The sequence below is a fragment of the Cajanus cajan genome, chromosome 4 (assembly GCF_000230855.2).
Source record: "Cajanus cajan strain Asha chromosome 4, NIPB_CcT2T_4, whole genome shotgun sequence".
NCBI lineage: Eukaryota > Viridiplantae > Streptophyta > Magnoliopsida > Fabales > Fabaceae > Cajanus > Cajanus cajan.
The window spans coordinates 57,207,963-57,233,180 of NC_138520.1; the positions used below are offsets into that span (position 1 = coordinate 57,207,963).

At 31.1% G+C, this 25,218-nt stretch overlaps 4 protein-coding genes across 4 annotated transcripts; 1 reads left to right on the forward strand and 3 right to left on the reverse strand.

Annotated features, from left to right (window-relative positions):
• The first annotated feature begins 285 nt into the window (after positions 1-285).
• Positions 286-3,306, forward strand: LOC109819241 (vesicle-associated membrane protein 722). The gene is made up of 5 exons (XM_020384890.3): positions 286-776; positions 1,598-1,739; positions 1,820-1,940; positions 2,165-2,227; positions 2,844-3,306. The coding sequence occupies exons 1-5, from the start codon at positions 587-589 to the stop codon at positions 2,991-2,993; spliced, it is 666 nt and encodes a 221-aa protein (XP_020240479.1). The 5' UTR covers positions 286-586; the 3' UTR covers positions 2,994-3,306.
• Positions 3,307-4,869: 1,563 nt separating this feature from the next.
• PANC (pantoate-beta-alanine ligase) lies at positions 4,870-9,580 on the reverse strand. Its single transcript, XM_020384889.3, has 4 exons — positions 8,857-9,580; positions 6,296-6,409; positions 5,986-6,117; positions 4,870-5,781 (listed from the first exon to the last, which is right to left on the reverse strand). The coding sequence occupies exons 1-4, from the start codon at positions 9,373-9,375 to the stop codon at positions 5,665-5,667; spliced, it is 882 nt and encodes a 293-aa protein (XP_020240478.1). The 5' UTR covers positions 9,376-9,580; the 3' UTR covers positions 4,870-5,664.
• Positions 9,581-10,654: 1,074 nt separating this feature from the next.
• Positions 10,655-14,910, reverse strand: ATSDI1 (Tetratricopeptide repeat (TPR)-like superfamily protein). The gene is made up of 4 exons (XM_020384878.3): positions 14,582-14,910; positions 13,492-13,704; positions 12,260-12,415; positions 10,655-11,279 (listed from the first exon to the last, which is right to left on the reverse strand). Exons 1-4 carry the CDS (start codon positions 14,711-14,713, stop codon positions 10,878-10,880), a joined length of 903 nt encoding a protein of 300 aa, XP_020240467.1. The 5' UTR covers positions 14,714-14,910; the 3' UTR covers positions 10,655-10,877.
• Positions 14,911-19,971: 5,061 nt separating this feature from the next.
• LOC109819239 (protein SULFUR DEFICIENCY-INDUCED 1) lies at positions 19,972-24,255 on the reverse strand. The gene is made up of 4 exons (XM_020384888.3): positions 24,020-24,255; positions 22,677-22,889; positions 22,429-22,584; positions 19,972-20,590 (listed from the first exon to the last, which is right to left on the reverse strand). The coding sequence occupies exons 1-4, from the start codon at positions 24,131-24,133 to the stop codon at positions 20,189-20,191; spliced, it is 885 nt and encodes a 294-aa protein (XP_020240477.1). The 5' UTR covers positions 24,134-24,255; the 3' UTR covers positions 19,972-20,188.
• Positions 24,256-25,218: the final 963 nt, after the last annotated feature.

The window sequence follows — 25,218 nt, forward strand, 5'->3', positions numbered from 1 at the left end:
CCAAAAATATTTGTTTAAAACCCCATAAAAATATGAGAATAGTACCATATCTCAAATTCATATATTAAAAAACGAGTTTGAACATGTGAAACAAACACATTCTAATTTTGGTGGAGAAACCCCAAAAAGCACCGAAAAGTAAAAACCAAGTAAAATCCGTCGTGTAGACGTGATGTTCTTCTAGAGAGAATGGCAACTTTTTTCCAAAACCCTCCTTCTCCCCGTTTAAAAATGCCACGCAGACGCAGCAAAATTTGAAAAGCAGGAAACACTACGGCACGGCGTGGCATTCCCGTAATAAAAGATAAACCCGAGGGTCGTTCAACAACGCGTACCCTTTTTCCTTCCGTTTCACGCTTGCTTCGCATCTAAGCCAACAAACAAAACCAAACCCAAACGCCCCCTTTCCTTCTTCTTCCTCTCACCCTCTCCGTTAAGTACAGCAGAAGAACGAGGCCTCAGCGTTCTTCTTCTTCTGCGCCTTCTCTCTCTCTCTCTCTCTAAAACCCTAACCCTCGCTCCTTTCTCTCTCCTCGCCCGCCACGTCACCAGCGTTGCTCCTTCTGCTGCGGTTGTGGTTCCGGCGATGGGACAGCAATCGTTGATCTACAGCTTCGTCGCTCGCGGCACCGTCATCCTCGCCGAGTACACCGAGTTCACCGGAAACTTCACCGGCGTGGCGGCGCAGTGCCTTCAGAAACTTCCTTCCTCCAACAACAAGTTCACCTACAACTGCGATGGCCACACCTTCAACTACCTCGTCGATAACGGATTCAGTAACTATTTCTTTTTTCTCTCTCTCTCTCTCTCTCTATATATATATATATTATCTTGTTGCGCTGATCTGTTTCCATTTTTGCTGCGTCTGTTTTTGGAGCCGGATTCGGCGCGTTTACGCGTTCGCGCAGCCGTGAACCTGCGCCGTTGGATGAAGATCGGGCGGTTCAAATTGCGGATGCATGTCTGAATTTGAATTTTCGAGATGAAATATGATTCGTCCGATCTTCGTCCAACGGTGTTCGTTATTTATTGATCTGCGTGCAAAGAAATCGTACGGGAAAGGAAACAAAGAAGTAGCGTTCGGTTTTCGGTGTACGGCGTGCTTTGCTTGGTTTGATTAGGTTAATGCTCGGGATCGAGCTTTGTTTTTTCATTGTCGGAATGTGAAACGAAAGGGAGGTGGAAAAGGAAGCAGTTAAAGTGAATTTGTGTGATTGAGAATTGGATTGTTGCATTGTTGTGTTTATAGGCATATTTAATAGTTTCCATCTGATGTATATGTTATGCTACATACTAGATTATGACATAACATTTCTATTTTTAGAAACATTATTTGCGGATAGGAAAGAAGATTGAGGGATATTTACCTGTTTTGATAGCTATTGAAGAGGTTGATCGAGGAAAACTTTATAATTTTGCAAGGATTGTAATAGAAATCATGTTTGTTCCGTATATAGACTACATGGAATTATAAATGACTAATTCTGGCCATATTTTTTGTAGTTTTATAGTGTTTTTTTGAAACTTGTTGATTTCTCTTATACTTTATTCTATTTTTGACTGACGTAACTAACTAAATGCCTTCTGAATGTTGTAGCTTACTGTGTTGTTGCGGTAGAGTCTGCTGGACGGCAGATTCCAATTGCTTTCCTTGAACGAATCAAGGAGGATTTTACCAAGAAATATGCTGGAGGAAAAGCAGCAACAGCAGCTGCTCAGAGTCTCAACAGAGAGTTTGGGTATGTATGTGTGCTGCAAATTTCTAATGCTGTTTTACTACAATGACATCAATTATTGTGAAATGTTTGTTGTTCTTTAGACCCAAGTTGAAAGAGCAGATGCAGTACTGTGTTGATCACCCAGAGGAAGTTAGCAAGCTTGCTAAAGTGAAAGCTCAGGTTTCAGAAGTCAAAGGAGTTATGATGGAAAATATTGAGAAGGTAAAGGAATTATCTTATCTTCCCTCTTGCTTGGATGCTATGATGCAGATATTTATCTTTTTGTTGTGGGTTGGTTGAGTGTTTCCCGAGGCTAAAATTTCCCATTAGTGCTAATTTTTCTCTGGTAGGCATAGATCAATGGGATTGAGATTGAATTTAAACTTGTATAATCTCATAATTTTTTGACTGAGAAGTTGCTGCAACGTTTATATCCTATTTGGCAGGTTCTTGACCGTGGGGAGAAAATTGAGCTTTTGGTGGATAAAACAGAGAACCTTCGCTCTCAGGTGTCACTCTACACCTGTCTCTCTTTAAAATTGATTATATACGTGGACCAAAACCTTTCCCCCATAGACCCCCCTTTTTTTATTTTATTAGTGTTATCAATGGTATAGAAGTAATTATATATCTTAGACATGGGCATCATCTACAAACTGACGCATGAATTGAATACTAATTTTCTGTCTAATTCAGCAATTTGAGGAAACTTCAAACATAGTAGTAATTTTCCGTCTATATTCACCAATTTGGACAGATGCATCACAACCCAAACATTAGTTATTAGATAAGAAGATTTTTATCACAGAACAATATATCTAATTTGTTATGTGTGGTTTCTCACATTTCACATTATCAGATATTTTTAAGGAGAATTTTGTGCATGTTATACTAGGTTAACGAGAGAATTGGTCACTAAGATAAAACCAATTTACTTAACTACCCTTTGATGTGTGTATGTTATCTGAGTATTGTGAGATGTAACACTTTCTAACATTGAATTTGATTCATATTATGCTTGCACGGACTTTCTTGTTAGAGCAATTAAAATGTCAATGGTTTTTCTTCCTTACACATCATTGCTTATATTTTTCTTGTGCCTCTTGGACTTGGTTGATTTTTCAGGCTCAAGATTTCAGGCAGCAAGGAACCAAGATTAGGAGAAAGATGTGGTTCCAAAACATGAAGATAAAGCTAATCGTTCTGGGTATCATAATTGCGTTGATTCTCATTATTGTTCTTTCCGTTTGTGGTGGCTTCAACTGTGGTAAATGAGTCTTCACACGTTCTGGCTTCAACTGTGGTATTTGTCTCCTCACTCGATAAGATTGCAATTGCTTCTACTGTCGACATAGTGCTTTTGACATACATTTTGGGATTTATATTCTTCCGATTTCTACAATGATCAAATTGTATGGCATTGCTTGTATAGTGTGTAATGCTTTAGTCTTTTCTCAACTTGTCTTTTATAGCGTAATATTAATCTGCCATTCTCTATAGTGTAGGTGGGAGTTTCACCATTTGGTCTTGAGGATCATGCTGTTATATTTATGCTTACATATTAAGAAACCAACCATTATGTAGTTGAGCTTCCTATTGCCATATTTTTTGTTAGATGAGATAATTCGCGCATTTGTATGTCAACATCTATCCGTTTTCTCGCGTATGTGCTAATTTTAAACGCTGGTGCTTTGTTTTAACTCATTAATTTTTAATTCATTCATTTGATCTGCTCAAATTAACTCGATGTGTTTGGTTACTTATGTTGCAATTTTATTTATAAGTTTTACATTGATAATATATAAATTAGGAGTCTAATTTTCATTTACTATTGCTGTCAATTTTGTTTTTCATATACTATAAAAATGATTTATTTTTTACTTTATCAACTAATTAAAATTGAAGGTATATAGGTAACTATTACAAAATTTAATAATGTATCATACGTAACATTGTATAATTTAATGAATATAAAAGACCTTTAATTGTCATGCATTTGGACTAATTACAGAATTTAATAGTTTTATCATACGTAACATTATATAATTGGACTCTATTATTTGGTCATTCTATGATTCTCGATATGAAACACTGAAAGGGGCCTAATGATGGGGACGTTATTTTCCAAATCCTTATCAAATGAAAGGTCATTTGACTTTAAGATGTGACTAATGATTGAGGGGGAATTGCCGGTTTTATTCCCAGTTCTATTTATTTATTAATCCTTTTAGAATCGAGATAGTCCGTGAGAAAGAAAGGGGAGGGTGCGCACATTAAAACTCACCTTCCACGCACCCCTCCCCTCTTCAACTACACCAAACATGGTATTAAGGGACGCGAAGGGAAGAGGTGAGGTGATAGGGAAGAATAGAATTTTGAGAATGTCAAAAAATCCAAAAAAAAAAAAAGGCTGTAAAATGAGTGTGAATCTTTGATGAGAGAAGTGAAAAGAAAATCATGGGTAGTTATTATTGAGATGGATATATTTTTTTTTCACACACATCTTCTCATTTCTTCTTTAAGAGATACATTAGTAAAAAAAAATTAGAAAATAAGATAAGAATATTATTATTTTTCAAAAAGTTATCATCAAAAGAATATACTTTTTTTTTTATATATATTATATATATCTCGCGATGTGAATGGGAAATTCTTGTTTTTTAATTTTTTTTTTTTTAAATTACGGCGACAGAATTAGAGCTCAGAATTTGTAAAATATACTCGAACCTCCGACCAGTGTGGATGGTGAGTGATCCTTTAAAACGTTTAACCTGACTGAAGCTTGACTTACTCTTTAAATGGCCACAAACTACCTTAGAATTATAAATTATCCTGAACAACCCAACTAATGTCTTTTGGGAAGGATCTTCAGCCCGCAGAACCGCACTTTGGCAGGCAACTCCAATAATGGTGCACGCGTGCTAGTGGCTATGCCACCAAGCGTTTGAGCTCCACCACTTACTTCTAGTGACTCTTTTCTGCTTATCCAAATGCATCTTCTTTTGACAAATGTAGCCCAGATAGTAAACCAATATCATGGACACAGATAATGACAACTGAACAAATGTGAGAAAATTGAAGTGGTAGTCAACCAAAGTGGGGATAAGAAGCATTGCACCATCACCTTTTCAATTATACACCCGTGAAGCCGTGGAAAAGCTACCTTGTACCCAAATCCATTTTATTCATGGTTCTCTTCCCATGTACCCCACTCTTGGGACATTTTGTACACTTGTACGACAAAGCAAATATTTAAGTGCTGCCTAATACAATTTTTGGCCTGAAATACAAGTGAAAAATAAAAATAAAAATTCAACTGCAAGACTCTTGAGCTTATTAACCCCTCATCCATAAGTTGTCAAAACTGATTCATAAGGATAATTGCCGGATTGTCCATTCCAAGTTTCCAACAGTGTTCCTAGCTAGTCTAAACTTATGCTGGTACGTCACATAAATTACAGCACGCCAAATGTTTAAAACAAACCATGTTCCTTAAGAAAGCAGGTGCCTTGCGCTGGCCTTTGTCCTTGGGATAGTTTTGCTTGAACAAAACCATATCAATAAAATTAATCTTGAAAAACGAATAGTTGAACCTTCAATCCCATGTTTTGCAGTCAGTAAACTTCAATCCTCCCCTCACATTCATGGAAGTGTTATTCATCAATCAGTTGACCTCTTGCATTAAATAATACATGCACGAATTCTACTTAAAAAGGAAACTAAGCAGTTCACGGATTCCTTGTAGTGCCATTGATAGCAGTTCTCTTGGAATGCATGATGAGGTAAAATGCATTTACAAGTAATAATGCATGGCTGGCAGGAAAAGAAAAGAAAATATCTGTCACGACCTATAACCATGAACTCTTAGAACTGCTAAGCATGTGATTCGAACTATTAAGCATGTGATCCTTGTTTGAGATGACAGAAAGTTAGAATAAACATCCATTCACAAGTTGATTTCCATGTTGTCTATAAGCCTGACTTTCCCAAACCATGCAGCAACACAGAAGACAACAGGACTCTTGATCTGTTCCACTTTCTCCAAATTATTTTGATCAACAATCTGCAGCAGGTAAAAGTATTCTTGCATTAAAACAATACCTTCCATTATTCATAACATCTAATTCTGTATTGTTTTGGAAAGCCATACATCACTGCCAAAGTAACTTTGGAATTAATTTATTAATTCTGTGCTTCCAAAGGAATACAAAGAGTTTATAAGAAACTCCAAATTAAACACAGAAAAGAAAGATATTTAACATTTCACCTCAGCGTAATCAATCCTTCCACCTGCATCAGTAATACATTTGATGACCAAATTTCTCAACTTCTCACAATGCACCTGACCATCTTTTGCTGCTGATTTAGCTCTTAACAATGATTTATTTATTGATAGTGCCTGAAAAGGATTGAAAGAAATCATTGTTACTTAGCTGTAGACAGAAGGCAAAGTATGCCAGCAATGTATTAAGCTTTGTAACATAAATTTCACATTATCATCATCATCATTCACATAAGGTTTAAAATTAAATATCATTGCTGGCTTTAAGTAATTAAAAGATATTCGAATAAAATACCTTTTCCCTCTCTTCAGGTGAAAGGTGCACATTACGTGAACTCATTGCCAAGCCATCATTGTCACGTGTTATTTCAGCACCTATCACTTGTATGGAAAAATCAAGATCTCGAACCTACACAATAACAAAATCAATCAGTTTGTCTATGTGAACCTACATCTAAGAACAGTGATAAGCATAGCATCAAACATATCTGGTAGGCAATGTTAACTTCATTGATGTTTCATGAGGTGACATTGTGACCAGAACTAGGTATGACATTAACAGTAAGTAATGATATAATTTCCATTACCCTAGTGTATATTAAGAAGAAACAGAAGGACTAAAGAGACCCAAGGACTACATCCCTTCCATGATCTGAAAACCAGTGGGAATAACATTCCCTATCGTGGAAGAATCAGAGGAATCAGAGCTAGTGGAAATAGTTTTCCATGATAATGGAATCCCTGTGTGACCGGAAGAGGGAAAGTCAAAGATAAATTTGTAAAGGAGGTTGGGATAAAAGTTGGTGGGTGGGGGTGGTGGATGGAATCATGGAAGAGAGAAGTGAGAATTGAGTGTAAAGGGAAAAGAGGGGTATCGAATGCCCTCATATGCTGTACTATCTTCCTATTTTTTTTTTCTCAGTTTTCTTCATTACTTCTGGGTGCTAGCTACTGATCCAGAAAGGAGTATTTGTTATACAGAACACTATTAGTTACTGATACCATATCAACATCACGAATAGAAATGAGGGATTTTGATAAGAAACTTGGGAAAATCAAACCATAAAAGCTAGCCATTGTAAATGGAGAGTCACAGGCCTTATAAACACAACACTAGAATCCCATACTTTCAATGTGGGACTCGAGTACCATACCGTGCAATTGGATCCTAACAGATATGCAATAGGAGATTAATCATACAGTACCTGTTTCTCCAATATCCTATCATCTGATATCAGAGCTCCCAAGAGAATAAAAGCATGCGTGCATTATTGGAGATGGTAAGAATAATATTCCCCGTAGCAAATCAGAAGCATAAGAGTTGGGAGAAATAACATCCCCAGTGATAACAGAATGCAGACAAGGCATGGAAAGAGGGAAGCAGGTAATAGTGAATTTTAGAGGTTAGGATAAAGGTGAGAGGGGGGATTGGAAGAGAGACAAGAACTGAGTGGAAAAGGTAGGGAAAGAGGTAGCAGACCCCTCAAACTGTTCTTACTTTTTTCTTCTCATTTTTCATCTTTAATTCTAGGTGCTATATACAGATCTCTACTTGTTACTGATAACATATCACAATCAGTGATTCGCAGTAGTAAACCAACAATATGGCACCATTTATCTATTTTTATACTAATATGCCATAAGTAAAAGGTAAAAAATACCATCTCATGTACCCAAACTGACCACCCAAACCAAAATCAGAGAACCTACACAGTAGAAAATATTAGAAGTGAAAAGGAAATTTTTTATCGAACTTATTAATTACAGCAATCCTACCAAACATGATTTCAGACATTCACCAAACAAGTTGGTATCTTCAAATAAAATAATAAACTGATCTAATTACTCAATTAGACAAGATAAATTTCACAGAGCATAAAGAACTATCAACATGAGTATTGTGCAACAACAACCAAACCTTATCCTACTAGGTAGGAACACCTATATCACAAGTATCGTGCAAGTGAATAAAACAGAGTAATTAAATAGCAATTGATTGGAATCTGATCAGAGATAACCATTCCTCATTGCACTCCTTCCTTCCTTTCTACTTTGTACCAAAAGCAAGGAAAAAATAAAATGCATATAGCACCACAACAATAATGTGTTAGGGACGAGGCAGACCCGAAAGTCATTTATTCAAATAATATGCCATGATTGTCAAATTTTGGTTGCAAGGCGATGCAAAAGAAGCAGATGGAAGACAAGCAAACTTAAAATAAAAACAAACAAACTGTATTAACTAGTCAATCCCTCATTATGCAGCAATTGTGACCATATTAACAGAATAATACCTGACACAATTTGGAACAGAACATTCAAACAAAACTGCAAGCAAATGTATCCAAACAAAAAAACAGAAAACGACAACGTCAAGATGATAAATAAGACAAATGCTTCTAAGTATTATTACAAATTTCAATTTTAGTCGAAGATTTTTCTTTGGTTTTCATCTTGACAAAATCTGAAATAATTATTTTTGTTCGTACTCTGATGTGATAACATGATCCTATTAACCGGTTACGTGTTCAATAAAAAATGAAGTGATTATTTCAAGTGATACTGACTGGTGTTTGTAGAAACTATAATACTTTCTAATTTTGAGTGGATGAAGACAAAAAAAAGTATTTTTTTCAACACACCAAAATCAAAATTTGCTCACTAAAATTAAAATTTGCACATTTTATCTTGATAAAAATAATGATTTTGAATTTTAAAAGAAAAATAAAGTTTTTTTTTAACAAAACTAAAAGCATATTTAAACACTACATCATTAATTCACCAAAAAAAAAAAAAACACTACATCATTAAAATTTGTCTTGTAAGCAACAAAGAAAAGCCGAAAAAGATCATTACCATCCTCTGAATAATTCGCCACTGCTGATAATCCTTTTTCCCGAACATAGCAACATCAGGCTCCACTATATTAAACAACTTGGTCACAACGGTCGCCACCCCTCGAAAGAAAATGGGCCTACTCTTCCCACAGAGGCCCAACTCCAGCTTCTCAACCCTGACCCAGCTCTCGTGGGCCGGCCCACTGGACACCGGTGGGCCACCGTAATCGTACAAGTTAGGCGGATGAAAAACGACGTCGACGCCGCCGGGAAGCGCAGCGAGTTTCCGAAGGTCGCCGTGGAAGTCGGAGGGGTAGGTGGCGAGGTCCTCGGTGGGCCCGAACTGGACCGGATTGACGTAGATTGAGACGGCGACGACGTCGGAGTGGGAGCGGGCCTGGGCGACGAGGGAGAGGTGGCCGGCGTGGAGGAAGCCCATGGTGGGGACGAGCCCAATTCGCTTGCCTTGGGCCCGCATGGAGCGGGACCAGTTCCGCATCTCGTCCTTGTCGGAGATAACCTTTGGGGTCGGAGCCATTGGAATATGAAACGGAAGTTACGTGAATGAATGTGAAACGATGAAGGTGATACGAGAGGCGCAACCAACAAACACTGCAAAGCTTACGGAACACGGGGTAGGTAGGTGTTAGGCAAATGCATTACGTGTTGGATTTCGACGCCGCTTCTAGGTTTTTTTTTTTAATTTTAATCAAATAAATAAATATTAATTGGTATCTTATTGTGCATTGGATGATGGAATAAAATTTAAAATGATTGATAATATATTGTTTATTTGTGTATTTTGAAGTTAAATAGAGATATGTTATTAGAAAAATATGAAACGTGAAATAAAATGGATTGGTAATGTGTAAATAATTTATTTATAAATAGATATAAAAATAAAAATAGTTCATTATCAAGCTATGCATGATCCTTCGATGAAAGAAGAAATTGACATGTTTCATTAAGCTCCAACAAGATTTTAAAGATAATAACAAAGATAAGACATAAAAATAAGTGTTTAAGACTTTCAAAGATGCCTTTATCACTTACAAGATGTTCCCGCCATTTTAAAGATATTCATGCTACCATCAAGATGTTTTTGTCATTTTCTTATCTATAACTCTAGATTAGATTCTTTTTGTAATAATGTTTGTACTATATTTCGTTTTCTATCTATGTCCTAAATAATTTAGAGTTATCAATACCCATATGTGTAAATTAGACATGTATGACTTGTTATAAAAAAGATTCTCCAATGTATGTCATGGCATCAAGAGTTTTAAGATAATAAAAACTTTGTCTTACTACTTTCACAATCTGATCTTCCAAACTTTCTTGCAATATTTTTCTTTGTAAGTTTTTCATTATAAATTTATTTCTTTTATCATGGTTATGTTCTTATTTCCTTGTTTCCGTCAAAGTTTATGTTCTTATTTCCTTACTCCCGTCAAAGTTGATACAAAGTTGGTATGAGAGCCAGTTATGATATTATAACCATTATTGTTCTTATTTCATAATCTTATTGTGCTCAATAGTTTTCTTTTTAGTTTTGTCATTTTGAACCTTCTTTGGAGGGAAATAATAGTTAAGGTTATACATTCTTGTTGGTGGTCAAAACAATAAAACCCGAGTGAGATAGTGACATATTAAAATTATTTGATTGAGTTGCTTATGAGCGGGGAATATTATGACTTTCCTCATGCCAAAATTCACATTCTGCATTCATATGGAACAAGTTACTCTTTGGTCACAATCCACTGTGCTTATGTTATAATCATTTCATCTTTGGTTCTAATTAACCTAACAATTAAAAGTGGGTTCCAATAACTTCTTATTGAAGTTTATAAAAACAACAGGCTTATTGTTTCGATCACATCATTAATTTACATCAACTTTTCACTCCATTTAATTCCCCACTCTTCCAGAAATGCTACACCCTTCACTACATCAAAAATAGGAAAAGAAATAAAAGAGGCTAGTTCTTCTTACACAGCTATTACCCAACTCAATTTCAAGAAATATATACACAGTATGAACTTAACATGCTAATTGATCTCTAAATGAAGAAATCTCCTCAAAAATTGGAAGTCTCTTAGATCTAATTGGGCCCCATTCATTCATCAACTGTTCCAGGCCTTTGATGAACTCATCATCCAGGCCCAAAAGATCTGACAAATGTGGTGGAGGTAGCATGGATCTCAACTCTTTTGTAAGATCTTGGGCTCGTTTCCTGGATTTGCTATCATCTGAGCCCGGAAGTTTTCCATTTAATACATCTTCAAGAATCAATTGGGCCTCTTCATACCTGGCTTGTCTAATGAGGCATAGACCCAAGTTACAGGCTTTGTTACAATCTGGATCAATCATTTGGGCTTTCCTATACACCACTTCGGCCATCATGTAGTTCATCTTTTGCATGTAGGCCCAGCCCAGGTTTCCCTGTACAATAATGTTTTAGATATGTCGGTGTCCAAAAACAATGATAATAATCTTAAAACACAGCAACTAGATTGAATTATACAATGAACAGATATACTAAACATAGAGATAATGAACCATGTCTGTGGATTTTATTCAATCACATTTGATATGGATAATTATAATTATTGTTCTATTTTTAGGTTTTCAATGTCATTTACATAATTTATAAGCTTTAATTAAGTAGTGAGCAAACTGTGATCATTATTCCTTAAGGGTGGTATCTGTCTCACGTATCTTTTATTTCAGACTTACTTTACCTTTTATGTTCTTATGATGGATTAATCATTGTGTCAGAGATAAAGTGAAGTAAAAGTTACTTCCTTCAGTTCATTCCATTGATGTAGGTAAATATTAAGAAAATTAAAAAAAAAAATTAAAAAGTAAAATAATTTTATCGAATTGTTCTTATTATACATTGTCTTTTTCTTAATTTTCAAATTTTCATGCGAGTACACTGACATATTCATACAATGGTTAGTATTTTCATTTTATTTTAAGTATTTTTTTAAAATAGTTTTTTATTTGTCATTCTAAAGTTCAAAAAAATATTAGTTACTATTTAACCAATTTTTTATTCAATTTTAAAATATTTGAAACATTTATCATGAAATTTAAGAGAGAAGATATAAAATAAATGATTGATAAATTAATTAATTAATAAGATAGATGTGCATTAGATAATAATTTTCATAAAAAAAGAACATTAATTATATTTCTCCATTCTTTTGATACAATCCTAAGTGACAAGGAAGGAAGCTTGTTAAGGATATAATTAAAGAAAAAAACTTTAATTATGCACTAATATAATTTTTGACAGGATAAAATCATAAAAACTAATAAAGGCAAATCCTTCAACTAAGTTTCTGCAAAGGAAAAAGCTTAGTTTTCTATACTAGTGGTTGAATTTTAAAAGAAGGTTTAAGTGAAATATGAAATACCAATAATCTTGAAGTTTCTTGTTTAATGGAAACTTGGAACTTCTTGCCATGAGATCTTGCTGTCTTAGTGAGTTTCCCATTGAATGCCTCTCCTTGGTAGATCAACTTCAACTTTCGCTTCAGCAATTCTATTTGCTCATCTATTTTTCCACATTTCTATCATTTCACCAAAAGAAATTTAATGTACAAGTTAATTAAAAGACCCAAGTATAATTAAAACAACAAGAAAAAAAAATCATTCACTGCTAATGAACAGGAGATTTCAACGAATCAATTACAAGCTGTACACATTAGAAAACAAGTTTTCAACTAGTTGGCCTTCAAATTATAGAGAAAACTCTTCAATTATTTGGATTCTACATCTGCCAAAATAAAAGGTATTCCTACTCTTTTTCCTGACTATGATATATAAAACAATGTATTAAATTAAATTCTTTGACTTGGACATATATTTCTATAAATACCGATTCAATGAAAATGAATTATACCCCTTTTTATATAAAAATAAAATAAAATCATCTTCATGTTAATTTTCATATATTTTCAAGGTTTTCTACAATAAAAATAATTCAACTCATAATTAAAAGAGGAAATAAAAGGGTAAACCAACATGAAAACCTTGAAATTAAGAGTTGAAATTAACTTTATGCATGTACTATGAAAATATTTGTAGTCACCTTGATTCACCTTTTTATCTCCTCTTCTTTTAATTATCAGCTGAAAATATTTGATGCATAAAAATGATGAGTTGAATTTCACTGTTAACTCATAATTAACTTTTATTATTTCAAATCCCAATATCCAAAAATCCAAAAAAATTAAAATAATAAAAGTTAAATATGTAACATCAAATATTTTCATAATTTATGCATAAAGGAAGGTGACTACAAAATGGACTTTAAATTATGAGTAACACTCTCTCTTGTAATACTCTTTATTCGTCGAAAATCACAAAAATTTTAGTGAAAAAAATAATTGTGATTTTTAATAAATTTCAGTTAATAGAAAAGAGATATTAAAAAGAGAGTACTAGTTAAATCAAGAGTGCATACTACCACTAAATCAAGAGTGCTTAATTAAATGAAAACGAGTAAAAAAAATTGTGATTTCTAGTAAATTTCAGTTAATAAAAAAAAAGATATTAAAAAGAAAGTATTAGAAAGAGTCTTAATAACATCCTCTAATATTAATAATTAAAAAAAAGAAAAAAAGCTTAATAAGGAGATTTATACCTTGTAAAGATCAATTAGTACATTATCAAGGGACTCTTGGGATTGTTTAGAGCATAGGCCTCTAAATGAACGTATGGCTTCAATGGCTTCTTCAGATCTATCCAACTGCTTCATCACCACTGCCATGTCCTTTAAAGCACTGTCCACTTTATCCCCTGAATTTATTGCTTTCCAAAATAATACAATTGCAGCCTCCGGGTCCTTTTCTACCAGCTACATATTTCACATCATTATTAATTATTAGCATTAATAGAGATCTTTGATCAAGTGAGAATTAGCTACAGCAACAAATCTTAATTATTTTAACCCAAATTTTAATTATATTCTCTTTCTTCTCCCACGAGAAAATTTTGAAAGCCATCAAAGTTGTAGCAAAGATCCATTATATGTGGATTATTAAAAAAAAAAATAACGAGATTCCTTTGGCCAAGTATATAATTAAGCATGGGGAAACCAGAAAAAGAAGATCTAAATTCAAACCATGCATGATACAAAAGATATCTCATTTCATGAGGAAAAAATCGCAAAACCTCGAGATCAGATTGAACTTTCAAACATGGAGGAATTTATAAAGTGATAGAAGGACTTTCGGACAAGATATATGGAGGAAATTGTTTATAAACCATTAAAAGATGATTATTCTTGTTTCCTGAATAAAACTTTTACCAAAGTCAACATTCAACAAAAGTTTCCAACCTATGTTTTCATGAAAAGAGACAAAGAAAAATCAGATTCGTGGCAAGTATTCTAATTAAGCTTACAAGAATAATTCATGCTCCTTGAATCAAACAATGAAAGTGGGATCATGATTCATGAATCACCCATCAAACAATTACAACGTGAGAGAAAATATCAAATATCAAATATCAGATATCAAATATACACACACAAGTGGTGTAATTTAGAATTCAATTAATTAAACCGACCACCCAAAAAAAAAAAAAAAGAACCTAAAATGAAAACCAACATAATCTAAAAATATTTATAGTTATTTAGGAGAAGTGAGAAATTGAAGTTACAATTATAACCATGTTAAAATGATTATTAAGATGTGAAAAATTGTTGTGAAACGTGTTTGGTAATTAAGTACCTGGGCATGCTTAGCTCTGACATAAGGGCTATCACCATAAGGAACCTTGTGAAGCACATGGTAAAGGTCTTCTTTTTTTCCCTTTGAGGAACCCATGTTGTGGTTGGAACCAACACTTATTATGTCTTCCATTCGTGTGAGACACAGAGAAACAAATTAAGGAAAAGAAGAAACAATAGTGGGTGTTGTCTCTCTTTTTCTCTCTCTCTCGTTGGTTACAATTAAGATTGGAAGCATTGGAGTTTTGAGTTAAGTTTGAAGACAAGTTGTTGTTTGAGAAAGGAGGAAGAGGGTGAGAACAACGTTGTGAACCTGGTCGGGTTTGCGTCCTCGTTCCTTTTCCTTGGGCACTGCTGAGTCGATCAACGACTACCAGCGAAGTAGTTTCCATCGAGGGACACGTGGCGTCGTGTGATTTTAGTTTACCAAAGAACGTGCACCGGTTCAACGTATACAGGAAAAAGAAAGAAAAAGATTACTACCGTCTTTCTAATAGGGGTGAGCATTAAACCGACACCCGAACCGAACCCGAAAACCCGAAAAAAAATATTGCTTTTAGGTGGGTTCGGGCGGGTTTTATGAGTAAATCGGGTTAAAATTTTAATTTTTTACGGGTTATATTGGGCGGGTTCGGTTTTGAATTTTTAAACTCGCTAAAAACCGAACCCAACCGAAAATGAGATAAGTTTAAATTTTTATTACTTTTGTATAACTAAACAACAATGGTCCAAATTTAAAAGTCTTTATTTCAAGTATAATATAGCCATCAATTTGTAACTTATTTTTTTCCTTTTTCTCATAACTTAGATATTTATTTTGTCTTCTCCTTCCTCATTCAACTTCTCAACACACTAGTCCATTTTTAGAGTTATCTTTTTGCTTCTTTCTTTGTCTTTCTTTTCCATCTTCTTATCTCCATTTTGAGTACATTTTGTGTGACTGTAATTTCTTATGATTTTGTAATCTAACTTTATATTTCTTTTCCATGTAACAACTATGAATTTTGTTATCTTTTATTTTTGCTTCTTTAGTTTGTAAATGTTTCAACTACGAATCTATTTACACCATCTATTGTCACCTTCATTCTATTTTTATACACTATTTTAAAAATATTTTTTTATCGTTTTAAGCTTCATCTTCGTTAAGATAAATTGGTCTAAACAAAATTCAAACCCGATTATACCCACCCGCTTAAATCTGAATCCGTTTCAACCCGAACCGCCTCAAATCGAAAGCTCAGTCGGTCGGATATGGGTCACATTTTTTCAAAGCCGGTTTACAACGGGTTGGACATTTTTCACCCGAACTCGACCAAACCTACCCGTTGCTCACCCCTACTTTCTATATACTAGTACCATAGAGCCATAATGTTCCTATATTATTTTAAAAATAAATAAATAAATAAACAATAGAATCTTTATTTTTTATATAATTTATCTATACGTATACATCTATATATTTAAACATATTATAAAAGATATATAGATGATCTAAATGTTCTTTATCTCCACTTTTAGTATATATTAGTATATTTCTAAAAGAATCTCTCAAATGTTATGAATAATTAGAGGTAATGTTATGAATAATTAGAGGTATTAAAATGGGTTGATTTATAGGCTGGTCGTTGGTCGCTAAAAATTGGTGAGCTAAATCCATCATTCTAACTCGTCAATCTGTTAAGTTTGTCAACCTGTCAGACTAAATAATGGGTTGACCTGTCACACCCTGTCAACTCGTATTTGAGGTTCTTATTTATAAGTTTGTAATTTAGTTTTGATTTTGTTGTAAAGTGAACTAATTTTTATTGATTTTGTTGTAAGTTTGTAATTTTCTTTTGTTGAACATATATTATACACAATATGTATGCATTTTTAATTTTATGTGATTTTATTTATTTATTTATTTCTAATAATTTTTTTTATTTGAACATAAAATATATTTTTTTTGTAATTTTTTTAGTGGTATGTGGGTTGGTCCACCGACCTATCCTTAGGTAGGGCGGACCAACATTTCCAACTCGTTTTTGGTAGGTCGGGTCAAAATGGGATGGATTGTCCCGTTTTGTTACCCCTATGAATAACTACTTATAACTATTCATAAATTATCTTTCTTCAATTTTTTAATTTTTAAAAAATTAAGAGATATGAAGTGCCTCTTTTCTCTACTATTTAAAGAGTTGTAATGATTAATATAGACAATTCTTTCTATTATTTGAAGTTTAATGATTTTTAATTTACGCGTGTGCATATATATAATTTACAATTTAAAACAAATATGCATTTTAATAATTTAATGCAATATATGTTAGACAATGTGGAGTCATATTCTTTTAATTGTTATGAGAATTTTAAATGATGCATTTGGTCTATTTAATTTATAATTTATCATTAATGAAAACTCAAATTTATGAATGAATTAAAAAAATTTATATTTTCGAGACACTTTGCATTTCAATAATTTAATGCAATATATATGTTATATACTACAGAGTCATATTCCTTTAATTGCTGGGATAATTTTAAATGATGTATTTGGTAAACTTAAACCTCATTTATCCTAATTGTTATTTATCTTTTTTATCTAAAGTTCTTTTACGTTACATTCTCTAAATTTTTCTATCATATCTTAATATCTGGATAGGCGATTTATCATTTTTGTGTACACAAATTTTAAGATGTTTTTATTCTTTATTTATTATGATAACTACATAATTATATTTTTTTAGTAGATGATAATTTGGTGATTTCACTTAATTAATTTTTAAAAAATTATTATTTTCTAAACATAAACTGCAACATAATCGCTTTGTAACTTTTACATCCCACAACATTAGTAAGACACAAAATGTCTTTTTTTCCACTAGTATATATATAAAGTGAAGAAGCCCTCTCATAATATTTTTCTGCTTTTTCTCTTTTCAGCTACTCTCATTTATATTTTCAACTATTGCACGCCTATACACAATTAAGACATGCCTAATAAGTCTTTATTGTATATTAAAAATTATTTGTTACCTCTAAAAATTAATTATATGCAATTTACTAATCATTTATTCCTCTTCCTTTTAAAATCATTCCTCTATTGTGGGTTGATTTTCTAATTATAAATATATATAATTATGTAACCAAACTATCACCCTTTTTCTCACATAATCTCGCTAATTAGAAAAATTATTCATACATGCTTGATATTTGACAATTAAATCACAATGAAATTTGTCGTAAATCTTTGTATGAGAAGGTTACTGCTTTCCAAAAGCACATATTTTTTTAAAGGATCATTTCTTTCATTTTTTTAATTTATATGAAAAAGTTCATTGCTTTTGTGTAAATAAGACTCAGAATTGATCCGACTTGTTGTTGCACCACCTCTTCCTCATCAACCCCTATGATGACTCCTTTGAACTTAGAGCTTCACAAACCTTAAGATTTTTTTTATATAGTATTATTTTACCTTTTAATTCAATGTAATTGTTTTGTATGATTTTTGAGAGAACCATAATTTGTTGCCTTTCAAATTATGACTTTATTGACAGAGCATGATTATTTTTGGAATATAAATCAATTAGTATTTTTTTTTGATAATTTCTTATTTAAAATTTGTTGAAATGGAATAGTTACGATCAACATTTGGCAACAAGATCTAATATTATCTTATGATATTGAGATAAAAGTTTTTCATTGATTAATTAATTCATTCATTCTTGAATATTAACAAGCATCTAATCATTTCCCATTTATCAAGTTATTACAAGTCTTTACTAAGATATAGTTTTTCTTAATACTTTTATAAAAAAAATTATATATTTTTATTTCAATCAAGATAATTATCATATATATATATATTTGATACTCTATTTTATTAATTCAAATCAATGTATAAAATATTTTTATAATTTATTCATCAATTTGAATTAATGAAATGAAGTATCAAATAATTTGCAGATTTTCTAAAATATTAGAAATTTGATTTATGTATTAAAAACTTTTAATTCAATGGTTGGATTGTTGAAATTTAATTTAGAAAATGAATTATTAAGTAAAATAAGTTTAGGTAAACTTACTCTTGGAATAAGTAGATCCCTTTCTCTCTCTCTATATATATGTAACATATATAATTTACAATATATATAATGACAATAGCCAAATTTGGTAATATATATATATATATATATATATATATATATATATTTATAGACGATTTTATCTTTATTAAATTTTTAAATAGTAAAAAATAATATTGAGAATGAATTATCCTTACAAACAAAAGTCTCAAATCTAAGATCTTAAGATTTGAGGATCAAACACAACACTAATAAATCTAATAAATATTGATAATTTTTAAATATTTTTATTAAATAAAATATAGAGATACAAAGTATTTTAACCTCAGAAAATAAACATCAAACTACCTTTATAATTGGCTTAAAATGTGACATATCAAACTATCAAATATTAATGTAAACCACATAATGTGGTATATGAATATTAATATTAGTTTGCCAAACTTCTTTAATTGAGTTAGGTACATACAAAATTAACTTTCAATGATCGTGCCTAACTTATTGTATGCTTTCAAAGAACTTGCATACCATTAATTCATGATAAATCATCGTGACTTGAGTTTCCTCTCATAATTTATGTTCCATGAGTAGCTATAGATCCTAATGTAGATTAAGATACAACAAAAATTAGTGTTATTTACATATTATTACATTATTATTAGAAATTTATTTAAGATATCTTTTATCTTTTTTAGAAATTAATATATATATATATATATATATATATATATATATATATATATATTAGTTTATCTAAGATTTTATAGATTATTCGGTTTTTATATATATGATTTTCTTAATATTTGGGGTTGTAAATATCCTTTAAATGTCTACTGTTGTATAAACTTTTGAATAACAATACAGTTGATATTGTTTAACTTCAATTATATAAATCCGATGATTGTTTAAAAGATTAAGATATGGACCCCAATAATATAATTAAATATAAATATATGTTTATATACTTAATAAACAATTTAAATTTATCAACATGAGATGAAATACAACTGCTTTAAAATGAGTAAATATAATATTTTGATTATAAATGCCCTTTAAAATGTCTAATGTTATATTGCATACTAATATGATTGAAATTGTTTTACGACAAATACACAAATATAATCATTTAAAAGATTAAGATATGGACCCAATAATATATATTAAAAAGAGTTTGTTTATTTACTTAAAAACAAATAAAGTAGTCAACATTATCCAATTATATATTCAACAAAAAAAAATCACAAAATTATCCGAGTCAAACTCGAATCGGATCTGAATACGCCATCCAAAGTAGCATAGGTGTGTCATAACTTACACAAACTATATGTTTATTTTATAAACAATTATATTCTTATTCATTGAGCACTACTTATTATTAAATTACAAGATACAAACAACACTTATCCTATTTTTTTTTTCCTCACCATTTTAGGAAGAAAAAGGGTAGAGGAAGAAATGGCAACTACTAGAGAAACAACAAAAAAGGAAAGAGGCTATTTGCAAACCTAATTAGCAATAGACAATAGAAGAAAAAGAAGAAATTATTAACATGCCAATTGATCTCTAAAGGAAGAGATTTCTTCAAAGATGGGAAGCCTTCTTGATCTATTTGTGTTCCATTCATTTAGCAAATCATCTATGCCTTTCACAAAGTCATCATCAAGGCCAAAACTATCCATAAACTGAGGTTGGGGAATGTTAGCATTCAACTCTTCAAGCAATTCCTCAGCTCTTTTTCTTGATTTGATTTCTTCAGACCCTGCAAGTTTTCCATGCAAAACTTGTTCAAGAATGTAGTAAGCTTCCTCATAACGTGATTGTCTCATAAGGCATAGGACCAAGTTGCAAGCCTTATTGGCATCAGCATCTATCATTTGGGCTTTCTTGAACACAACCTCAGCCATCATGTAGTTTGCTTTTTGCATGTAGGCCCAGCCCAAGTTTCCCTGCACCATCAATCAATTAATTCAAATCTTGTTTCATTTCATGGTAAAATAAATATTGAAACCTGAAATTCATATCTTATCCTAAATCCCAACAATTAAAGGAAAATATTTATTTGACCAATTTTGGTTTAATTTAGGGGCAGGGTAGGTTACCCTGTGGTGATGGTAGGCCAAAGATTCTAACCCATCTCCCTTAAGGATGGGTCTGCCTACAAAAAATAAATAAATTTAAGACTTAAGATTTTTATTTTAAGACTAATCCAAATTAAAAAAAAATTAGTTAAATAATTTAAAGTATATAAATAATCTATTATATATATCCTAAAATAATTTTTCTTTATCTCGTTATATAGAAGAAAAAAATTAACTATATTTTAAAACTTAAAATTATAATATAGTATATTTGATATTTTCTTCCTAATGTTAGGCAATCTTTTAATTATATGTTGCAAACATTTTCTTAGTAATGGTTAGTCATACACTAAAGTGTAATAATTAAATTTAAAACGCATTACACATTTATAAATAATAAAAAAGAGGTGGCTTCGCCTCTTCTAATTTAATGAGGCGGGTTACGTATGGTTCCACTCTATTTGGTGGACTTAATATATTAAAAGTTTTATATTAATTAGTCATATGATCAAATAAATTATCTCTGTCCTCTAATTATATAATCATTTCAATTAAATTATATTATTTAAGAAAATTAATTAATTTAATTAAGAGTATTAAATTTATTAATAATTTAAACTACTTTTTCAAAATTAATATATAATTTTTTTATTTAATAATTTTTCACCTAATTAATTAATGTTTACAAGAAAAATATCTGAGTTCATTTATCCTTTTCAAACGTAGAAAATTTTTCTATTCAATTAATTTCAATTATTTATTATCTTTTGTTTAAAAGTATTATTAATTAAATAAGAGTATTTTAGAGACGATATACTTAATAAATATGATAATTAGAAGAAAGTCTTATAAAAATAACCAAGAAAAAAATGAACATAATTTTATATATAAGAAAAGAGGTAGTAATATATATATAAGTAAAGGTAATTATCACTTTATAAATCAATTTTATAATATTGAGTTAAACTTTAATCTACTTTCTTAAGATGATATTAGAGTTTAACTTAATAATTATTGTTAAGTCTAATATGTCACTCATTATCAAGTTACAATTAAATCACTTACTAATCTTATAACCTTCACATTTAAGATATTTAATCTTCAACATAAAGAATTGTATTGAATAATTCATATCCACTAATAATATGGTAAAAATAAAATATATAAACGAGGTAATTTTCACCTTATTACTGGTGGAGTAATCTCAACAGTTGAATATTGGACTCTACCATGGCTAATTAATTTGTTTGATTAAACCAATGATACGCAGCTGACCATTGTATTTTGTTTTTTTGACACTCTAATGATATGTTTCTTATGGTTACTACATAAGATAAGTTTTTCTCATTGAATTGATAAAAAAATAAATAAAATCAATTATTTTGTTTTCTTACTGTTAATTCTTGTGTATCGATCCTATTCCCGTGAAAGTTAAAGCAAAAAAATATTTTAAAAGCTTTGGCACGATGCTTTCTATGAGAATTTATATCAGATTCAAAGCTGGCTGCAGTAATTTAAATATGAAGAGCTAATTACAAATGGTTAGCAACAATGTTATGTATAGTAGCCTCAGACTTGAATTATGTTTTCATTATCTGTTTGTATCTTTTTGTGATGTGCATTTATTTTTTTCAAGTTTCAACCTAAGCAAAAAGAAAAAGGTTGTGAAATTAAACTAAGCATAGAAATAAGTTAGGTAAAGGTACCAATAATCTTGCAGTTTCTTGCTTGATGGAAACTTGGAACTTCTTGCCATGAGAGCGAGCAGTCCTTGTGGTCCTTCCATTGAAGGCCTCGCCTTGGTAAATTAGTCTTAGTTTTCTCTTTAACAATTCAATTTGTTCATCTATTTTGCCACATTTCTGTCTTTCAGGAAAACTGAATTAGATTCATCAAACAATAGTTTAATTAATTAATAATTTTTTTTTAACTTAAAGAAGCATATAAATCATACCTTGTATAGGTCAAGAAGTACATTATCAAGTGACTCTTGTGAGTGTTTGGAACAAAGGCCTCTGAAAGATTTGATTGCTTCAATTGCTTCTTCAGCTCTATCTAATTGTTTCATCACAACTGCCATGTCTTTCAAGGCACTGTCCACTTTATCTCCAGCATTTATTGCCTTCCAAAACAATACTATAGCGTTTTCTGGGTCCTTCTCAACCAACTGAGATCATGTGCATTTTTTTTTTCAATGAAAATAATAATTGTCAATTAGTATATTATGCTATGATTATAATGTATCAATTGATATAATCAAGAGATTTGGTTAACTAATTATAGTTATATGTGGCTGTTTAGATACAAATTTAAAAGTACTCTAAAGAATTTATTTATCAAAAATTATTTTATATTCAATAAAAAAATTCAAAAAAAATATTTATAACTTGTATCTAAAAAGGATCTTATAAATATATAAGATAGTGAAAACATGATTATTAAATATATTTCTCATTAATAATCTTGTATTAACGATTAAAGATTAAATATCTTCTCACTATAATGTTAAAAGATATTATAAATTTATAATGATATTTTGAATTTTTGTTCCTATCCCTCTTTTTTCCTTTAGGCCACTATTAGACTCTTGCTAAGAATATGTATTGTATTGAGAACTAAACTTCAAAGTTTGGCCATCTAAGATCATCTCTATAGTGCCCCATAAAAAGTAAAAAGATGAAATTTTATATCATATGAATAACTTCAAAACATAAAAGGGAAGTATAAAGAAAAGATAATCGTTGAATTTCTAAGATTTTATGAATCTTGCAGAAGCATCACAAGCACCAGATCTGAAACATGTGTTGGAAAAGGAATGTAGATGTTATAGTACATACTATGGTCATCATGGCAGATAAACTACAACTAAAAAAAAAAAAAAGACCTACCACTCAACTGAAAGTCAACAATACACAGTAGTTCATTACATGAACATGTTTTTGTATACTTTCTTGAGAAACAAACAGAGCATCTCTTGTTTTGGTTTGATGCTATGCAAACTGATCCAATTCCAAATAACACTATTTTCAGCAAGGCAGTAAAAGCTTTTCTATTTCTACTACAAAATCTGTCTCAAGTCTCAACCCCAAAAGTATGCAAACGACAGCATACACTACAATTACTTTGAAATATTGCGAATTATAACATAAAATTAAGGGAAATAAAAATGGTGCAGTTATCACGTAATTGGCTATATATATATATATAAATAGTTTCACAAATGTAAACATACACCAAATCAGTGTTCCAACTTAGAAAAAGAAAAGTGAATCAAAATTGAAAAGGGTGAGCATATACCTGGGCATGTTTGGCTTTGACATAAGGACTATCTCCATAAGGTACCTTATGAATAACATGATAAAGATCATCTCTCTTTCCCTTTGAACTCTTCTTGATCACACTTCCTTCCATCTTTTATCACACAACAAACTTTTAGCTTGTTTCTCCTGAATTTAGGTACACATGCACCTTATGAGTTTATGATGAGGAAGAGAGAGATTAAAAGTGAAGGGGGTCTAGTCTCATAAAAATAAACCAAGGAATTAGGAGGATAATATATACAAGGAATCTATTGTGACACAACTGTGAATGTGGATGAGAGTGCGTCCACATTCCCTTGAGCATAGTAACACACACAACAACTAATCATGCACCCCTCAAAACAAATTGCAACGTGACACGTGTCCTTATATATTAAATATTGTTTGACATGTCCTTTTGCTTGGAGTAAAGGATAGAGTGCGAAATTCGTACTATGTTCACTGGGGACCGAGATCCTCCAGTTCAAGAAATAATTAAGGATGGCATTCTTTTTACAGAATTTTCAACCGTGTAATATAATTTTTTTTTTTATAATAATAATGATGCTAAAGTTGGTACATGTTTAAGAAAAAAAGGTGTATTAATGAGTGGGAGTCAATGAAATATTGGGTAGATCAGTAGAGGATTATATTTAATTTACTGTTGACTTAAAGGAACCTTATCCAATTAGTTTGGCAAAAGAAATTTCAGGGATGTTATATGATATCCTATAATGCAAGATTTATTGCTCATCTAATTTGGAATTCTAATTTAGCTAAATCTGAGGTAGGAACTTTTACTTGAAGGGGGTGTTCTAGGACTAGTTAATATAGCCTACTCTTGTGTTTATGATGATGGTACCATGATAACTATTCAATTAATAGAACATCTTTCATGTTTGGTTTCTTACATGAGAGCTTAACTTGCTTTTTAAAAGCTCTAACTAGATTTTACTCCATTGCTAAAATTATAAATTGAGATTTTAATGTACTTTTGTGGACCTTATAATTGACCCACATCTTTAATTATGCTCTTGTTTAGAGATTTAATTTAGGTTTATTTGTATTATAATTTTGAAGCTTTTTTGTTTGTTTAATGATATACTAACTTTTAGTTTTTTAATTTAACATGCGTATTTAATTAATAAGACAAATATTTATTTTTATATAGTTAGTATTTTAGTTTGTGTGTTTCAC